At 35.0% G+C, this 19,785-nt stretch overlaps 1 protein-coding gene across 1 annotated transcript in view; it reads right to left on the reverse strand.

Annotated features, from left to right (window-relative positions):
- The window catches only part of BMPR2 (bone morphogenetic protein receptor type 2), a 150,942-nt gene that overhangs the window by 20,419 nt on the left and 110,738 nt on the right, over positions 1-19,785 (reverse strand). The window contains exons 4-10 of the mRNA XM_061148992.1: positions 18,094-18,204; positions 17,241-17,332; positions 14,507-14,737; positions 13,655-13,769; positions 8,288-8,448; positions 6,899-7,046; positions 1,895-2,031 (exon numbers count right to left, since the gene is read on the reverse strand). Coding sequence (XP_061004975.1) covers positions 1,895-2,031; positions 6,899-7,046; positions 8,288-8,448; positions 13,655-13,769; positions 14,507-14,737; positions 17,241-17,332; positions 18,094-18,204 — 995 coding nt within the window. The remainder of the gene's footprint in view (positions 1-1,894; positions 2,032-6,898; positions 7,047-8,287; positions 8,449-13,654; positions 13,770-14,506; positions 14,738-17,240; positions 17,333-18,093; positions 18,205-19,785) is intronic.

The following is a 19,785-nucleotide window of genomic DNA, read 5'->3' on the forward strand; positions in this document are numbered from 1 at the left end:
TTTAGGTTGGTTCCCTAGCAGTTTTTAAAATGGGTTTTTACATTCATTAACTTTGAGAAGATTTTGAGTTTTGTTACTACAAAAATGTTTTGTAATTTCAGTGCAACTATGAAGCAAAATGTCTTCATAGAAAGGGGGGGTATTTCATACAGAAACTATGTATTTGCTATTTAATTCTACTACTAGATTGTCATTACACAAAAAGCAGCAGTTCTATTGACTGTAGCACATTAGATTTAAATGGATTTATTGGAAGTGAACCAAATATTACTTATTTCCTACTTAGCAACCTCATCTAAATTGAAAGTAAAAAGTTTTCAGAAAAATATGCATATGGTGCATATCCCATAATGGCAGGGTTGCCAAAAGATACTTTAGAATAAGTAGTCCAATTTCTCTGGTGAAATAAAACCATTTATGGAAGATGAAGTTGTATTTTAGTAGATAAAATTTCACAAAGAGATTTTTCCTTGAAGCATACTCTACTGTGAGTCTGGCACATCTAATGAATCCTAGGAAAGGATTTAGCCTCTTACCTGAGGTCAGGGACCTCTTAAAAAAATCTGTCCCAGTTCCTATAATAAAGTAGAAAGTAGAGGGAAGGGGAGGAGAGTGGGAGGGAAGGAGGGAAAATAAGCCTAGGGCCAAAAAATCAGAAGAGCGGGGTGACTTTTAAAACATTATTCCTCAAAAGGCAGTAGCTTCTAGTGACTAACAGGATTTTCACTTCCTTCTTTATGAGTCCAAGCACAATAGTATGTTGTGCCAAGGATGTTTATACAACCATAATTTTACAAAATTTCCATGTTTTTATTTTATTAAAAATTTCAGATCAATCTGTATACAAAATAGAGCTTAATACAGTATTATACAAATTATTATACTGTATTATACAAACACAGTATTATAAAACTAGGAGAGGATAAATGAGAGAAAACAATAAATAAGAATAAACATAATATTTAAAGTTATAATGGGAACTTCCAGAAGAGAAAGTTTAGAAAGAAAAACAAAACTTTAGAACATTGTTAACATGAATTACTTCTGAAGGTAGGACAGGAGTAGGTAGTCTTTTCCCATTTCCTATTTTAGCCATTCCATTTAATTTGATTTTGTTTACCATATATACGCATAACTTTAATTCTTCTAAAAGGTTTTAAAAATAAGAAATACAGAGTACTATCATTAATAAAGAGCAATTCAATAATTATGACATATAATGAAATACTGACAAATTGGAGAGAAAGTGATAAATGTATATATGTACTGACATGAAAAATTAGTGAAAAAACAAGCTTCAGAAATGACAGTGGATAATGAGATGATCCTACTCACGTTAAAAAAATATATGAGTGTGTGTGAATGTATCTGTTGTATGCAAATGTTTGTTAGGATGTTTTTAGAATTGTAGCAACAAATTTACTGAAATGGCCGGAGCCTCCGAAAATATTTCAGCATTGTAAACTTCATTTTTAATAAGCAGAATTTATACATGGTACTTTGGTCTCTTTTTGGTACAGTTTAAATTTCTATCAGTCAGTGAATATGTAAGTCTGCACTAATTAACATTTTTGGTACCACTCTCAAGAGAATAAATGGAATGAAATTTCAATCATGTTTGAAATATTATCATGTTAATTATTCCAGCTGTCACCCAATGTGGAAAACTGCAGACATAACAGTCTCTCTAAAGAGTATTTTATATTTGAAGAAAACAAATTAAAACACCTCCAACTCTGAAAATATACAACATCATACAAATCAAGTAAGTTAGATTTTTGGCATTAGACAACTCTAAAAACTGTTACCGTTAACAATCTATTTTTGCTTCAAGCAACATTTGAAACATATTCAGTCATAAGTCCTCTTTTTCAATAATTTAGTTTTTCCTTACCAGGCTATTTTCTTTCCAAGCTTCTGGGAACTTGGGTCTCTGTTTTTCCCTAGACACCAGAACCTGCATATCTTCAAAAGTGGGATGATTTCCAACCTCTGTCTGAAAAGCCATCTGGTATTCTGGTACAGATTCACCTGTGAATTTTTTAAAAAAGGAATAAAATTTATTATTATCATTGTGGGTTTCATGCATTATTAGTAAAAGCTCTACTTACAATAGTCTTTGTTTGATAAATTAAATGTTGCTATAAATTAAATGGTAGTTACAATGATGGGCAATTATTTTTAACTGGCTTCCAATATTACTGACTTGGAGGGAGTGAGGGGTGGTGATGAACATTATTATATATATGACGTTTAACGCTTAAAACTATGCCTGAATTCTTATCCCATACAGGGAATTGAGGGTGGTGAATATGAGGAGAAAGTCCAAGATCTAGTACTTTCTTTGTTCAGTTTCTACTGTGCAGAACTGAATATAAGTGGGTGGGTTGTACAATCATGTCTTATCACATCACTGGCTCTATTACAATCTAGCCAAATCTACCAAATGTCACAAAAATTTTCATGATAATGACCATCTGATAAAAAAAGTCAATGTACTGATTCTTCCCCTTAAAAAACAGTATCTAGATCAAGGATTTTTAAAATATCATGAACTATTCTATCAGTGTTTAATAATTCTATTTATCACCAATATGTAATAGAGAATCAGCTGTTTGTGATAAGAAACTTATGATTCTTACAAAATTTGATCAAATTAAACAATTATATTGAGCCACACAGAAGACCTTTGGGACCAACACTTAGAAAATCAATAGTTAAGTCAAAAACCTGGCAAAGAATACAACAGAGGCTCTTCCTGTCTTCTTGTGCCTCCCCCAACACCATTAAAATGACAGGATAAATTAGAAGAAAGGATACCAGGATGGAGGAAAGACACTTAGGTTGTAATCTTGGCTTCATCTCTACCTTGGAAAAGTCATTTAACTATTTTGTGTTTCAGTCTTCCTGTCAGCAAAATGGCAATGTCTGCCTTCCTTATCTCACTCACGTGGAGATAAAAGTCATAATTACCCAGATAGAAAGTACATTACAAAAAAAAAAGAAAGTACTTTACAAAACATGCAACTGAAGTTTAATGCTTCAATTTGAATATTAAAAAAAACCCACATTATTTGCCCTCCTTGAATATTTTTTTGAAAAGTTACAAAAATCAATTCTATAATATATGTAGCATAGCTCATATTTTTTTGGAATATTGCACTACCTATAAATACAAATGATATTTTCACATACTCTGTAAACATTTAAGCATACTTAAGTTTTTTATCAATAAACATCAACACTGAACTTGAAAGACACAACTCAAGTATTTCATCTGCCACCTTGTGCATCACCCTCTTTTATGAAATTTCACGTGACAAACACTCAACCCATACCATTTGTTAACTGTACTTAGTTATAGTTACTGTACTAGTATCTCCTCTGTGTTTCTGAGACATATATATACAACACAGATACACACTTTCCAAGTGTTATTTTTTCTTCAAAGGTTCAATCAGTAGAATAAATATTTACAATTTTACTTATTTGCTTTAATCAGATCTAAATTATCATTAGAAAACATGCTAAATAAAACAAATGCATAATCTTGTTTTGTGAATGGAATGATATTAAGAATTATCAAGTTTCTACTAAATCTTCATGGTTCTCATTTGTTACTTGTATGTCTCTAAGTAGTTAGAAACTCTCTAATCCACTTAATTTACAGCTGTTCTTTTCCTTTCTTTCTCCTGTCTTCTTTCTTCCTTCCTTTCTCTCCTTCCTTTTCTTCCTTTGTACAATATAGAACCAAATTTATTTGTACTGTTAATATTTTACAGAGAGAGACAGACAGCCATCAACACAAACTGTTTCCATTTACTAAAATGGAATAATAAAGCATGTGAGGCACTTGGGAGTTCTACGATAGAAGTTTAAATAATATTTTATAAGAATTTTACAATATGCTTTCTTTAGGTTTATTAACATGTTTGTGGAATATTTACACCTAATTTCATTGTTAAAAATCCCAAGAGTGCCCTGTATCCACTGCCTGTGCTTTCTTAATGTTTCCCTGTAATATAATTCCTGTAATATTTCTGTCTTCTCTATTTCACAGAAACTCCTCTATGAATACCAATGATCTCCTCCTATTCAAATTCCAAGATTATTCCTCAGTTCTACTTCCTTTTGACCTTTCTATTACACATATTTCTATCAATCTTGGTTCTTAATACTTTCTAACACTGACTTCACCAGTTCTCTCACTTCTCGGTTTCCTCTGTATTTTTACCTTCTTCACTAACCTATAATGGTGGAAGTGGCCCAACACTCACTCTTTACTTACCAGTGTTTCTCTCTTTGTTTATTCTCATAGGGGAGTGGAGCACATCCACTCATAAATTCTCAATTATCATCTCTATGTAGACAATTACCAAATAAATATTTTAATCTTAAATTCTTCATTCCTAAAGTTCTTCAGCAGTTTCTCAAATGCTCAGAGGGTGCATAAGGAAAATGATGACTGCTAAAGCCATCAGAGACCAAATTTTCACTAGTCTATCAATACTCCATCCAAAAGTTACCATAATTAACTCATCTTTCTGATATAAACCAGGACTTTTTCCTAAGCTTCTTGTTGGCACCCTTACTGTTTCTTAAACTTTTTAATATTTCTCAGTTTCCTAGACTGTCTCCAATAGCTAACGAGAACCACAGGTTCATTTTCTACATTTTATCTCACATACACCTTTTCTTCCCTATTTCCATATCTAAGATTACAGGGTATATTAATACAACTCTCTTCTTTTTCCTTCATTTTTATTTTAAATTGTGGTTAAATGTATGTAACATAAAATTTATCATTGAAACCATTTCTGAATGTACAGTTCTGCGGCACTAAGTGCATTCACAAAGTTGTGCATCCATGTCCAGAACTTTTTCTGTCTTCCTAAACTGAAATTCTGTATACAGTTAACACTAACACTCAATTTCCTTTTCCTTTTTTAAACTCTTTCTAGCATTATTTCAATTTATCTTATATCTCCATTAAAATAATATTCTGCAAACAAGATTTAATTGCCTTTCCTGTGCAAATATCTGATATTATACTTTATGATTTACCAGTCCAAAAGCAATAGCTATTCTTTGAATGTAGTAATTGTTCAAAAAAACGTTGCTGATAGCAATGTACTCACTTAAGCTGACACAAGAATCATTTTAGTCACATGTGCTTCTAAAAAGCAAAAATTCTGGATTAGCATTTTTAAAACACTATGGCCGACATTTTAATAATAGAAATTAAAACTTACAAGGTTCCAATAATATGTGATACTGCTGCAATCATTGCTATTACCAGAAAAACACTTTGAGTATCCAGTCAGCCAGTCAGTTCAGTAGCTCAGTTGTGTCTGACTCTTTGCGACCCCATGGACTGCAACATGCCAGGCGTTCCTGTCATCACCAACTCCTGGAGTTTACTCAAACTCATGTCCTTTGAGTCGGTGATGCCATCCAACCATCTCATCCTCTGTCTTTCCCTTCCTTCCTGTCTTCAGTCTTTCCCAGCATCAGGGTCTTTTCAAATGAGTCAGTTCCTCACATCAGGTGGCCAAAGTATTAGAGTTTCAGCTTCAGCATCAGTCCTTCCAATGAAAAGTCAGGACTGATTTCCTTTAGGATGGATTGGTTGGATCGCCTTGCAGTCCAAGGGACTCTCAAGAGTCTTCTCCAACACTACAGTTCAAAAGCATCAATTCTTTGGTGCTCACCTTTTTTTATAGTCCAACTCTCACATGTGTACATGACTACTGGAAAAACCATAGCTTTGACTACACGAACCTTAGTTGGCAAAGTAATGTCTCTGCTTTTTAATATGCTGTCCAGTACCCAATACTTCTATTTAATTGAAAAATATACTTCTAAATAATAACTGATTGATGTGCCAGTAATCTAAATAATTATTAATTTATTTCATTATATTTTAGAATTATAAACTATTGATAAATGTTCACTCTTTTTTTTGGGGGGGGGGGGTTGGGGATTCACACGGTGTGCCATGTGGGATCTTACTTCCCTAACCATGGATCAAACCTGTGCCCCTTGCAGTGGAAGCACAGATTCCTAACCATTGGACCACCATGGAAGACCCAAATGCTCACTCTTTCTGAAGCAAAAAAAAAAAAAAAATCAATCCCACTACTAATCTGTATTAAGTAGTTCCATTTGTCCAGTGCTCGGTCAATTGACTGTTTTTCATTTCCCCATGCTATTAATGCTGTTATTCCTATAAAACAGAGACCACTCATGTCAAATTATTTTTATACAACCTAGAAGAGTACAATGCATTGGTAAATACACTGGTAATTAGTTTAAATTTTTGTTAATATATCACAATGACTGATATAATCGTAACAAAAGGAGAAAAATATACTCATTTTGCTATTTCAAGTTAGCCTCAAATAAATATTTACATTGAATGAGTTGTTCTTTCATGAAAGGAAGGAAGACAGACAGGAAGGCATGACAAGAGAAGGGAAATTTTTTTTTAAAAGGAAGAAAAGGAGAATTTTAAAAAAGGAAGAAAAACATAATCCAGTGGATAATTCACTAGTTCTAATTCCTTACTGAGTCAGTACAAGAAACACTATGAAGTGCAGCTTCACAAATGCTCAGAGGGTGCATAAGGAAAATGAGAACTGCTAAAGCCATCAGAGACCAAACTGAACACAGGTAAGCTATTAACAGCAATTAATTAAATCACACTCAGATGCAAACCTGGAGTTCTTTCTAAAAAGTTTTTTCCGACTGACATCTTTCTGCTAATAATGTTTCTGAACACTAGATGGCACCGAACTAAAGGTTTAAATGAAAGCACAAACATAAAAGTAGACTTTAATATAAGTAGAAAGAATATGTAACTGCTTCACTTCAAAACATACGTTAACAATTCCCTCACCTGGAAAGAGGTCTGTACATCTCATAAATATCTCCCAATAAATTAGTCCAAGTGCATACATATCTACTTGTTTCAAAGCTGATTCACAGTCCCTAAGGTTCACAGCTCCTTCCAGAACTTCTGGTGCCATATATCTGATTGTGCCAACCTGATAAAAAAGAGATATGTATTTCAGGAAATAATGTAGCATATTCTGAAGGGCATACATTAGGCCAGAAGTTATACATAAATTTCAGGTCAACAATAGGTCAATATGCTTATTTGAACCTAAGTATGTCACTGAACCTTTTTAGACTTCATTTTTTAAACTATAAAATACCCTTTTCAGAACATCTTGGTTGCTTCTAGTTTTCGGTAATTATGAATAAAGCTGCTATGAAGCTTGATGTGCAGGTGTTTGCGTGAATATAAGCTGTTAACTCAACAGGGTCTATATACCTAGGAGTGTGACTGCTGGAATACTGTTTTCCAAAGTGAACATTACCAAGCCTTCCTACCAACAAGGAGTGGGTTGCTGTTGCCCCACATAGTCACCAGCATTTGAAATTCTTCCTTTTTTTAAACCATTCAAAGGCAATGGCATCCTGCTTTGATTTGCAGTTCTTGAATCATGAATCACATTGAGTAACTTTCACATGCTTATCTGCCATCTGCATACCTTCTTTGGTCAGGTGTCTATTTAGATCTTCTAGTTATTAATTGACTTGTTTGACTTCTTACTGTTGAGTTATAAGAGTTCTTATATTCTGGATACAAGTCCTTTATCAGATATGTGTTTTTCAAATATATTCTCCCAGTTTGAGGGTTGTTTTTTCATTTTCTTAACATTGTCTTTCATAAAGCAGAAGTTTTTAATTTTAATAAAATTCATCTTAGCAATTTTTTCTTTAAAAAAATACCCTCTTGAAATACTTAAGCTGTGATTTAGTCATCCTAGTCAACAGTGCTCACGCTTGTGTGTGCTGAGTTTCTCAGTCACGTCCGACTCTTTGCGACCCCATAGACTGTAGCCCACCGGGCTCCTCTATCCATGGGATTCTCTAGGCAACAGTACTGGACTGAGTTGCCATGCCCTCCTCCAGGGTATCTTCCCAACCCAGGGGTCAAACCCAGGTCTCCCACATTACAGCTATGTTTTACCATCTGAGCCACCAGGGAAGCCCAGTCAACAGTATTCCTCCTGCTGCTTGACAAAAATAACTTGGAATGGTAGTGATTTCCACATGAACTGATGAACTTCATGCAATGTTTTCTGTATATCTTAATTCTGTACTTCCTAATATGCTATAACTGGATAAGGACAACTGTCCTGAGTAGTTAGTAGATTTTTAAATTCAATTTATTATGTTTTAAAAGTATGTCAGTGTGATACCTTTTGTATACACTCACCTCACTTATGGCTGCATTATCTTCCTCCCCTGGGCGTACCAGTCTATTTCCAGTCAGCTTCATGGACAACCCAAAGTCACTAATAACGCAGGTTCCATCATTTTTCACCAGAACATTTCTGCTGTTCAAATCTCGATGGGAAATTGCAGGTTTATAATGATCTGTTTGGATAATTTTCAAATATTTATTAATGCTTCAATTGCACTACTGGACACAGAATGAGCAGGAAGGTAATATAAAGAAGACTGCTGTTTTTCTTCCCTATACTTTTCTAATAACAGGAAGTATGTAAATAAAATTTTCAACTCACAATCCTCACTGTTTTCATTGTATTTCACAACATAATTCCTTTTGCATCTATAATTAATTAAGCTTTAAACACTCAGCTGCAATTAAATAGGATCTTGCTTCTAATTTTAACATATACTACTTTGGTCCTTTTTTTTTTTCCTGTAGTAGCAAAAGGAGGCTGGAGAAGGCAATGGCACCCCACTCCAGTACTCTTGCCTGGAAAATCCCGTGGACAGAGGGGACTGGTAGGCTGCAGTCCACGGGGTCGCTAAGAGTCGGACATGACTGAGCGACTTCACTTTCACTTTTCACTTTCATGCATTGGAGAAGGAAATGGCAACCCACTCCAGTGTTCTTGCCTGGAGAACCCCAGGGACGGGGGAGCCTGGTGGGCTGCCGTCTATGGGGTCGCACAAAGTCGGACACGACTGAAGCAACTTAGCAGCAGCAGCAGCAGCAAAAGGAAACAATAAAAAAAGGAATATTTGGCAAAAACAAAAAGTAAATTTATCTAAAACAATTATCACTGTAAAACTGGCATGGCTCTGAAACTGGCACATGTATCTTATAACCTATGACAGAAAAACCCCAGTTTTGCCCTGAGGCTTAGCTTGAAGCCCATCAAAGTTCTTCAAATCAAACTAGAAACAGTTTTGCAGTGGACTGTTTTCTGATTTTACAAAACAAAATACTCCCATACTCACTCTGTTACTTGTTTATCAGAAGACTTTTATGTTCTATGAAGGCAGAGAGAGGACACATTTTGCCTAAATTCAAAAGGCCTGACACAGAGACACACACACACTGCCTGAAAGAATATATCCAACCAAGGCCCCTAACTAAAATCATAATTCTTTTCCTCTTGATAAGAAAACAATGGAGGAGGGAGGAAGGAAGGAAAGGACTGGGAGTTTGGAATTAGCAGATGCAAACTATTATACATAAAATGGAAAAACAACAAGGTCCCACTGTATAGCACAGGGAACTATATTCAATGTCCTGTGAAAAACTACAATGGAAAAGAATATGAAAAAGAATATATGTGTACAGCTGAGTCACTCTGTTGTACAGTAGAAATTAATACAATATTGGAAATCAACTATACTTCAATAAAATTTAAAAAAGAAAACTTTACGTAAATCTTACATTGAAATAAAACCACAGCTCTTAAAAGGAAAAAAAATTCTATACTACAATTCTCAAAATTTAAAATAACTCCGCAGTTATATAAAGAACAAAGTCAATGATAAATACAAACAGAATGTTTACATTTAGGCACAAAAAGATTCAGAATTTACATTTATTACTCTCATTAACATGTATTAAACTGCGATTTCACCAACAATAAAACCAAAGACAGAAGATAATGATTCCTTTGATCAAAAAGAAATGATACAAATGAACTTACTTACAAACAGAAAGAGACTCACAGACTTATAAAATGAACTTATGGTTGCAGGGCTAGAGGAGGGATAGTTAGGGAGTTTGAGATGGTCATGTACACACCGCATATTTTAAAGGGATAACCAACAAGGACTATTGTATAGCACATGGAACTCTGCTCAATGTTATGTGGTAGCCTGGATGGAAGGAGGGTTTGTGGGAGAATGGATGAATATGTTAGGTAGTTAGAATAGGGAAAAAAAAAAAAGAGTCCAAAATGGTGGGAAAGCCTGTGAAAATAGAACAAAGGAAGGTCCGAGGACCGGAGTGAGAATCTCAGGTAAAACAAACAGCGCTCCTGCCTAGGCCCAATTTACGTAAGACAGGCTCAGGGACAGAGAAACATATAAAAAGAGGAGCCAAAGCTCTCTCTTTCTCTCTCTCCTGCGCGATGGGGCACTCTTCTCTTCGCGTCTTTGGATCAACGTGCCCTCACGCCTCAAAGATGGATTTTCCTGCTATTATCTAAATAAATAGAGCTGTAACACTGAGCTGTAACACTGATTTATTTAAGAGCTATAACATGGTCTGTCCTCCAAGAGCTGTGACCCGCCGAGGGGGCTTCAATGTCTGTCACTCCAAATTTTTGTGACGAGACAAAGAACCGAGGAACATACACTTGCGTGACAAATATAATTGAGACCCTTCTCTATTCACTTGAAACTATCACAACTCTGTTAATCAGCCATAGCCCAATACGGAAATAAAAAGCTCAAAAGAAAAAAAAAAAAAGGATTCCTTTGATACGGGGAGGAAAACGCAATAGCACAACTGGAAGAAAAATAGCAGTTACTGGGTTTCTACAAGTTGATTTCTTTCTCATTTGTTCCCCTTCCTACGTCCTGGTCCAGTCTTCCAAAGTCTGTACTAACATGGCTCCCTCAACCCGTAAAAGAGCTGCATTTCTTATTCTGGATAAAACCAGAACATAAGTATACATGGTTTAATCTTGAGCTGCTATTTATATAAGAAAATTTATAGAGATACCTGAAAATGTTTGTATAACACCATACCAATAATTAAGCTAAATCATCTCACACTACGGAAACTAGGTTAATAAAGTGGAGAACAATGCGAAGAGTCAGTCAGTGAGCCAGCAAAGGGGAAACTTGGGTAATACTTTCTGATACTATTAAAAAGGAAATAAAAGGTGGAGCAACTGAGCCCACATGCAGTAACTACTAAGCCTGGGCTCTAGAGTCCAAGAGCCACAACTACTGAAGTCCATATCCTTCCCCCTTCCCCTTTGGTAACCAACCACAGTTTGTTTTCTACGTCTGTAGGTCTATTTTGTCTTTGTCTAAATAAGTTGATTTATATCTTTTTTTTTTTGCAGACTCTACATATAAGTGATATCATATGATATTTGTTTGGCTTAATTCACTTAGTATGATAATCTCTAGGTCCATCCATGTTGCTGCAAATGGATTTCATGGCTGAGTAAGCACATAACACAATATTCCCTTTATATGTGTGTATAACATGTGTATGTGTGTGTGTGTGTGTGTGTGTGTGTGTGTGTGTGTGTGTGTGTGTGTATTCACCTTTTATATATATCTTCCTCACCTTCATCTGTTGATGGACATGTACGTTCCTTGGATATTGTAAATAGTGCCACAATGAACACTGGGATGGATGTATCTTTTTGAATTATAGTTTTCTCTGGATATGTGCCCAGGAATGGGACTTCAGGATAATAAGGTAACTCTACTTTTGTTTTTTTAAGGAACTTCCATACCATTCTCCATAGTGGCTGTGCCAATTTATATTTCCACTAACAGTATAAAAGGATTCCTTTTCTTCCACATTCTCTCCAGCATTTATTACTTGGAGACTTTAATATGATGGCCGTTCTGACTAAATGAGTTGTGGAATATTCTTTAAATAATTAGGAAATAAAAATTCAAATAGCTATTATACTGATTTTTTTACAATAGCATATACTCAGTTGTTTTTTTATTTAAGGTTAACTATTTAGTAATAATATAAGGTGATGTTTAAGAATAGAATCTGTGTTTAAATAAAACTCATATTTGATGGCAATTATTCCTTCCAGCCAAAGTTTGACTGGAAAACTTTCTGAATCATGCGAGCCTTGAAAAGGGGGATTAGGATGGTATTTTAATTTTTGTGCTAAGACAGCTCTTTAAAGGAGTTATAATATTTCAGAATAAAGAAACACAATTCAAATGGTTAATGAGCTAACGCACTAAAGTAAGTGCATCAAGTTGCTGACATAGGCAATAACATTGAACAATTCTGTATTCAAGAAAAGCAAGATGTCAAGATAAATGAACTGATAAATTATTCAGGAGAAATTATTTATATATGAGGCAGCAGCTAAAAAAGATGATCCACGCTATTATACAATGGAACAAAGATCTGAGAAATTGATACATTAAAAATTCTCTTCATTACAGAGGTCAGAGAAAGTGAAAAAAGAATGTATGGCAAGAAAACTGCTGCAGGGATATAAACACAAAGACAGATTTTCATAGCAAAGCTAATTTTGAGGGGCCTGGGATATGATATGAGGTGTACTTTGAAACAAAGTGAAGAAAGCAAATATATTAAAAAGATGCTCTGGAAAGCTAGCAAAAACGTACATAAAGACTGAATAAAATTGTAGTTACAGCACTACACTCAGTATTGACATAATACAAGCACTCAGCATTGGCACACTGGCACAGACGGACTCCTCACCACGCATTCTCGTTATCTGAAGCAGCAATGCACCTAGCTAAAACTAACACACGCACTGCACTGAAACACCCCTTGCAGCTAACTGAGGTGGGAAAGCATGGACTAAGCTCTGGGAAAGAAAACATAATCACAACAGTGGGACTTCCGGAGGGAAAAAGGGGCAATTCCTTCTATTCTCCCTTTTCTCTGATTAACACATAGCATGATGGACAATGAGGTGATCCTGAAAACATAAGCCACATATAAAGACTAATGTAGGAGAAATATAGGAGTCTGGGGCCCTAATACTACTCTGGTGCTGCCAAAAAAAAAAAGTGAAGACTGTCTCTCTCTAGATTGTCATATGAGAAAGGAAAAAAATAGTCATTCTCATTGAAATCTGTTATATTTTTCTCCCTGATAAATTTGAACAAACCTAATGCTAGCTAAGAGAAGCACTGATTTATAAAAAGATACATTTGGGTTTTATACTAAAGACCAACCAAACTATAGAATGTGTGCCTAAAGAAGTAACAATGCATATGTAGTTCATTTAAATAAGCAAAACATATACAAGGAAAATACAATGCAGTCCAGCTGAGAGGTTCTTAACCTAGGGCCAGAGAGGAACTTCAAAAGATTGAGAACCCCTACAATCACAAGAATATTGTTTAAAGTGTGCCCATACGTGTATCTTTAAAGGGAGAGTGCTCATAGCTTTAATTAAAATCTCAATGAAATCCATGACTTATCTAGAGTAATGAAGTTCTTTTTCTTATTCTTCTTGTTAAATTTCAAATACATTTCCTCACACTAGATCTTTTAAACAACTGGCTAATAATACATCAGCTGTAATATAAAATATACTTTTATTCTGAAAATACAAATAAAGCTTCCCTTTGTGAACTGTGTCCCCATATGGTTTTCAGCATCTTCTTGTCATTGACTTACCTCCCCGTGGTAATTCAGTATGAAGATAAGCCAGTCCTCTAGTCACAGAATGAGCCAGACGGCAAGAGCTTACCCAGTCACTTGTATGGAGACTTAAATACTTGCATAGAGATCCCTATATGGAGGGAAAAAAGGAAAAGGGGAAGGGGAAAAAAGTGTAATTACTTTATTTGAACATGAGGAGGTAAGTGAGCAGCTGTATAAAGGGATTTACATATGTTAGGATTGAAAGGAAGTCTAATGAATCATGACATTTCAGAACAGTGAAGTAAGAAAAGACATCTCTGTGGGTAGAGAAAGGAAGAGAGAATGGAAAGTAGAATTTAGACATTATCAATTTTTATGCCTCCAGTATTAAAAATTATGAAAGGTTATTTAATTTCATTTTAAAGGCTTCTTTGATTTATCAACTTAAGATAGAAAAAAAGTATTTTCAACTGCTTCTTTACATGGTATCTTTTACCAGGATAAAACCAAATTATCCTATTATGTTTTACAAGTAGAAAACTTTTTTACAATCAGAAGGCTTCTGTAAATATATGTGTCATAGCTACTCAAGGTGCTCATCCATAAATTCTTTATTACCAGGCTGAGATAAAGAGCATGCATCAGAGTAAATGTCAATCAAAGCACTGCCTCCTTCATCAAGAAGTCTTGCTAAGATGAGAGACAGGGACATAGTGACAGAGGTTCAGGGCACTGAACAGTTTCATTCACATTCTGGGATAAAATCCTTATTTCACTGTAGACCATTAATACTCAGCTTGCAAACCAGCAACTCTCTATGTAACGGGGATCCTCTTACAAATCCGATTAACATAAAAGTCAGTAAACTTTTTAAGAAGAACTTACATTGGGATAATACTCCATCACAAGCAAATACTCCATGCGTCCATCTGCAGTGACTCTCTCATCTCCAACTATAAAGCGAGCAATGTTGTCATGTTCCATCAAAGGCACTCTGTAAATGTTCTTCTCATTGATAAAGTTCTGACGGTTTGCAAAGGAAAACACTTTTACAGCAACTGGACGTTCATCTAAGGAACCTTTATATACAGCTCCATATCGACCCCGGCCAATCAGCTGTAAGTTTGTTTTGAAAAAAAACAAGATGTTATTTCTTCACAACTGAACAATCAAATTTACTAAATAAGATTTACTAAATAAATTTGTATGTATCCAACAGGTCTCTAATGCTTAGTCTGAATTACTCCATTATCAATTAACTAACAAATTAGGCATCCTACACAGCCCAGAAACAAGTACCATACCCAGCCCTTCCACAAATGACAATTGTAAACTCTGAACAAAATTTTTTAAAAGAAATCTAAAAATGCAGGGGAATGAACAAAAGTAGGTAGATCCTGAGGGGACTCAACATTTAGAAGAAAGAAATGGCATAGGGTGAGATACTTGTTTTATAGCATTCAGTCTGTGAGCAGGCTGAAATCTGCACTGTGTATTGGATAAAAAATTGCAATAGAAAGTCTTTCCAGCTTCAGAAACCAGGCAACAGAATTTAGGGCAACCACTGCTGATGGAGAATGAACGCAGAATCCCAAAAAGGAGAGTCAGAGAGTGGGAAATTCAACTAATGCATAGGACAGACTCCAGGTAAAGGATCAATAACAAGAGAAAAGCTTGTAATATGCCTAACGAAGATAACTGCCTACCAAAACCAACAATGAAATGAACATACTTTGTAAGAATTGAATAGAATACAGTGTTTCCACAACACAACATTCATGGATTCTAGTACAATAAAAAATACAATACAATAAAAAATTCTAGTACAATAAAAAATTACTCAAACAAAACCCCCAGCAATTTTTAACTGTTCTCTTAATTTCTGGCTTCTGGAACTTCTCTGCCTTTTTACTGAAAAAAGCTTAGGAATTTACCACCATTTATTTTATGATATTTGTTATATTTCATTGACCATTCCTAATTTAAATTTTTACACACAGATAAGATTGCCCTTTAGAAAGGCTGTATCAAAGCAAAGTTAAATCAGCAATGGTTGGAGTGTTTCTTTCACTCAATCCAGAACAATATCCTAATGGTTTTAATTCATATTTTTTCCAGTTTAGTAAACTGGACATCTTATTATACATTTACTAGGTATACCTCCCTGTAGCTCAGATGGTAAAGAAAGTGAAGTCACTCAGTCGTGTCTGACTCTTTGTGACCCTATGGACTGTAGCCTACCAGACGCCCCTGTCCATGGGATTTTCCAGGCAAGAATACTGGAGTGGGTTGCCATTTCCTTCTCCAGGGGATCTTCCCAACCCAGGGATAGAACCCAGGTCTCCCACCTTGTAGGCAGACGCTTTACCGTCTGAGCCACCAGGGAAGCCAGACGGTAAAGAATGCAGAAGACCCAGGTTCGATTACTGGATCAGGAAGATCCTCTGGAGAAGGGAATGGCAGTCCACTCCAGTATTCTTGCCTGGAGAATTCGATGGACAGAGGAGCCTGGCAGGTTACAGTCCATGGGGTCGCAAAGAGTCGGACACGACTGAGCGACGACCACCACCACCACCACTACTATTACTACTAGGCATACTTACTTTTGTGAATTGACAATTCATCTCTTTTGTCTATTTTTATTGGACTGTTTATTTCATGTTGATTTCTACCAGCTCTTTATCAATTCTTTTTGCACTGAAATACCTTTTTGATTTTTGCTTTTCACTTTTATTATATTTTCCTCCCAAAAATAAAGTTCTTAAAATGTTTTATATACCAGATTTATCATTTAACAGTCTCTGGTTTAGACATTATAGTTCAGTTATCCTAATAAATGGCATAAAAACATTCATCATGGTGAGACTTTTAACACAGGTTATGAGATATTATCAAATGAAAATTTAATTTTAGGCAAAACATAATATTTGTACGTACTTATACAATACATAATATATATACAAACAAGTAATGTTTATTTGGCATCTACTATGGAATCCTTGCCTGTACATTTTCTCTGAGAATTTGATATGTCTTTATTCCCATACTCTGTTCAAGTCTCTACTTAAAGATTATCTCCTTTCTTAATATACTTTCCTTACTAACCCCTTTCTGTAACTTTCTCATCTCATTTGCATTTTTTTCTCCATAGCACTTACTACTACTTGAAATATAGAGTGACCTTTCCACAATGTGGGGATAGGGACACCTAATCTCCACATAGTCCAAAAATTCACATATAGCTTATAGGTGACCCTTCATACACACATGGTTCTTCTGGTCCATGGTTCTACATCCACAGATTTAATCAAATATGGATGGTGTAGTAATATCTACTACTGAAAAAATATCTGTGTATGAGTGAACCCATACAGTTCACACCCATGTTGTACAAGGGTCAACTGTACCTTCATTTATTTACCCTCTTGTAGACTCCTTCTCACTAGAATATAAGCCTCAAGTATCTGTATTGGTCACCAACATTCTCAGTGCCTTGAAGATGTCTTGACACAAAATTTTTAACAAATGGTCATTGAATAAATGAATTAATCACTGTCTCAGATGTACTATGTGGACAGGAAAAAAAAAACAACAGTCCATAATCTGAAAGTAATCTTACCTCCAACAGTTTCAGATTATCTAGGTCAAGAGAGGGCTCTGATGCTGCTGCCTCCATCATATTCATACTGTGAAGACCTTGTTTGCGGTCTCCTACAGAAATTAGAAAAAGAACTTGCTAATGAGTGGTTCTCTTAAAAGTGAAAATATTTATTATATATTTTTATATATTACTGTTAAAAAGAAGATCTGCAGAAGGACAGACAGTATAACTTATACCTAATATCAATGGGACTAAAACTATTTACTAAACTAAGAATTATCTATAATGAAGATAATAAATAATGAATAACATGAAAGCTGAACTCTGGGAGATGGTTCCAGTACACCTAGTGTAAAACCCTAAGAAATGGACAGAAATAACAAGGAAGATTTTATTAAAATTATTCAAATCAATGAAGGGGTGCTTATTTCCTAGAAAGCTTATCAAAATTTTATTAGAACCAACTAGAGAGCTGATGATTAGGAATTCTTTTTAATTATTATTATTTTTAGATATGAAAATGGTTATACTCCAGACATAATACTAAAATATTTACACATAAGGGATACTTTCAATTTATTTCAAAAGAATCCAACAGCATGGAAGGGTAGGGTGAGTGGGCCTATAGATGATATTACAGATGTGACAATCATTGAAGCTGGGTGATGAGTATTCTGTATACGTTTGAAACCTTTCATAAAAACTACGGGAAAAAGTCTAAGACACAAGGATGGCTCCAGGGCTACTGCAGCAAACAGATGCTTTTTACAATGAAAAATTGTTTTTTAAAGAAAATCAATTCTGATTAAACACAATGTTTAATAAAAATTACAAAATAAATAATAAACAAAACAAAAACCTGCATTTTTACCTGTTAGCATCCTATATCCAAAGCATAAGGCAACTATCAAAACAGCTAATACAGAGACTGATGCCAATGCAATGATTATTGTCTCATCTCGGTTAAATGAATGAGGTGGACCTAAAAGAAAGTAAAATTTTTAAATGTAGTCATCCTTTCTTTCTGGTATTTTGCTAACTACTTACAGACAGGCTATATCAATATACAGTCAAATCAGCAATGTTTTAGCATCAAAGGAAAATAAAGAAAAATTAATAACAAATTTGTCATAATTGAAAATTGCACATATATTTAATCATACAAATTATTTTATATAGACCCAGAACACTGAAATACTGAAATGCCTGGTAGCTGTGCTTCTATTTCCTAGAAGTTGTAGATAACTGGCATCACTTCTTTAAACAATTGCTAGAATTCAACAGTGAAACCATCTCAGCTTGGTACTTTTGGTTTAAGGAAGTATTGATTATTTATTGAATTTATTTAATAGATAAATACTTATTCAGATTATATATTTCTCCCCATGTGAGTTGTGGTAGATTGTATCTTTCAAGGAATTGGTCCAGTACATTGAAGCTATCGAATTTGTTAACAAAAAGTTGTTCATAATCTTCCTTTACTATCCATGGGATCTGTAGGTATGACATTTCTTTCACTTCTGATTATTAGATATTTATTTTTAAAATTTTATCTTGGAAGCCTTGCTAGAAGTTTATCAACTTTATTGATCTTTTTAAAGAAACAGCTTTTGGTTTTGTTGCTTTTTCTCTATTAATTTCCTGTTTTCAACTCAACTGATCCCTCATCTAACTTTTACTCTTTTTCTTCACTTACTTTGGATTTAATTTGCTCCTCTACTTGTAGTTTCTCAAGGTAAAAACTTAGGAAATCACTACAATTTATAATGAAATAATAAAAGGACATACAAAATTAAATCCAATTTCAAGTAACATTTAAAAAGAAGTACCTGCCCGGAATTGTAGCACCAATATGAAACCAAGAAGGACCCTGTGGGGTTTCTGGGCACAAAACCCAGTGTCCCCTGCTTCTTTTTTGAAGGAAATAGGTTTCATTCAGCCTTTAAGACTTCCCCTGAGTTTCAAAGGATAGATTCAAACAGTTGCTAATCAAGAAAATGAGAGGCTGCCAAGAAATGGAGAAGCAGTCAAGAAACAATAGTGCATTTTTGGAGCAGGGTCCTGGGTCCTCCTCAAGGAATATACATATCAATATCCTTGAGTTCTTCTACAGTACCTCCACCAAATGGAACATGTTAACTAGGTGATGAGAAGCATTCTCCATTCCAGAGAGAAGGTCACAGTTACCACAGAATCCCTGAATCCCCTCAGGAGACCACCAGATGAATCCTAAATTGAAGGAATGCAGGCCTTGCAGGAACCCAGGTCCTTATCAGCAACCCCACTCCTTGACTGTGAGACTCCTCACAAACCACCTCTCCCAGGTTAGGACACAGTTTTGAGGGCATTAGCTGGCTATGGCCCCCTTTGCCTGGCAAAGCAATAAAGCTGTTCTCTTCCATTTCACACAAACTCTGTCTCCGAGATTCAATTCAGTGTGGATGTACAGAGACAAATTATCAGTAGCAAATGTGACAGACAAAATTTATTTTTGATAGAATGAAGCTGTTCTCTAACTGGATTAATAAAATTCACAAATCTAATAGGAAACAAAGGTTTCCTA

This window comes from Dama dama, chromosome 8 (genome assembly GCF_033118175.1).
Source record: "Dama dama isolate Ldn47 chromosome 8, ASM3311817v1, whole genome shotgun sequence".
NCBI classification, from domain to species: Eukaryota; Metazoa; Chordata; class Mammalia; order Artiodactyla; family Cervidae; genus Dama; species Dama dama.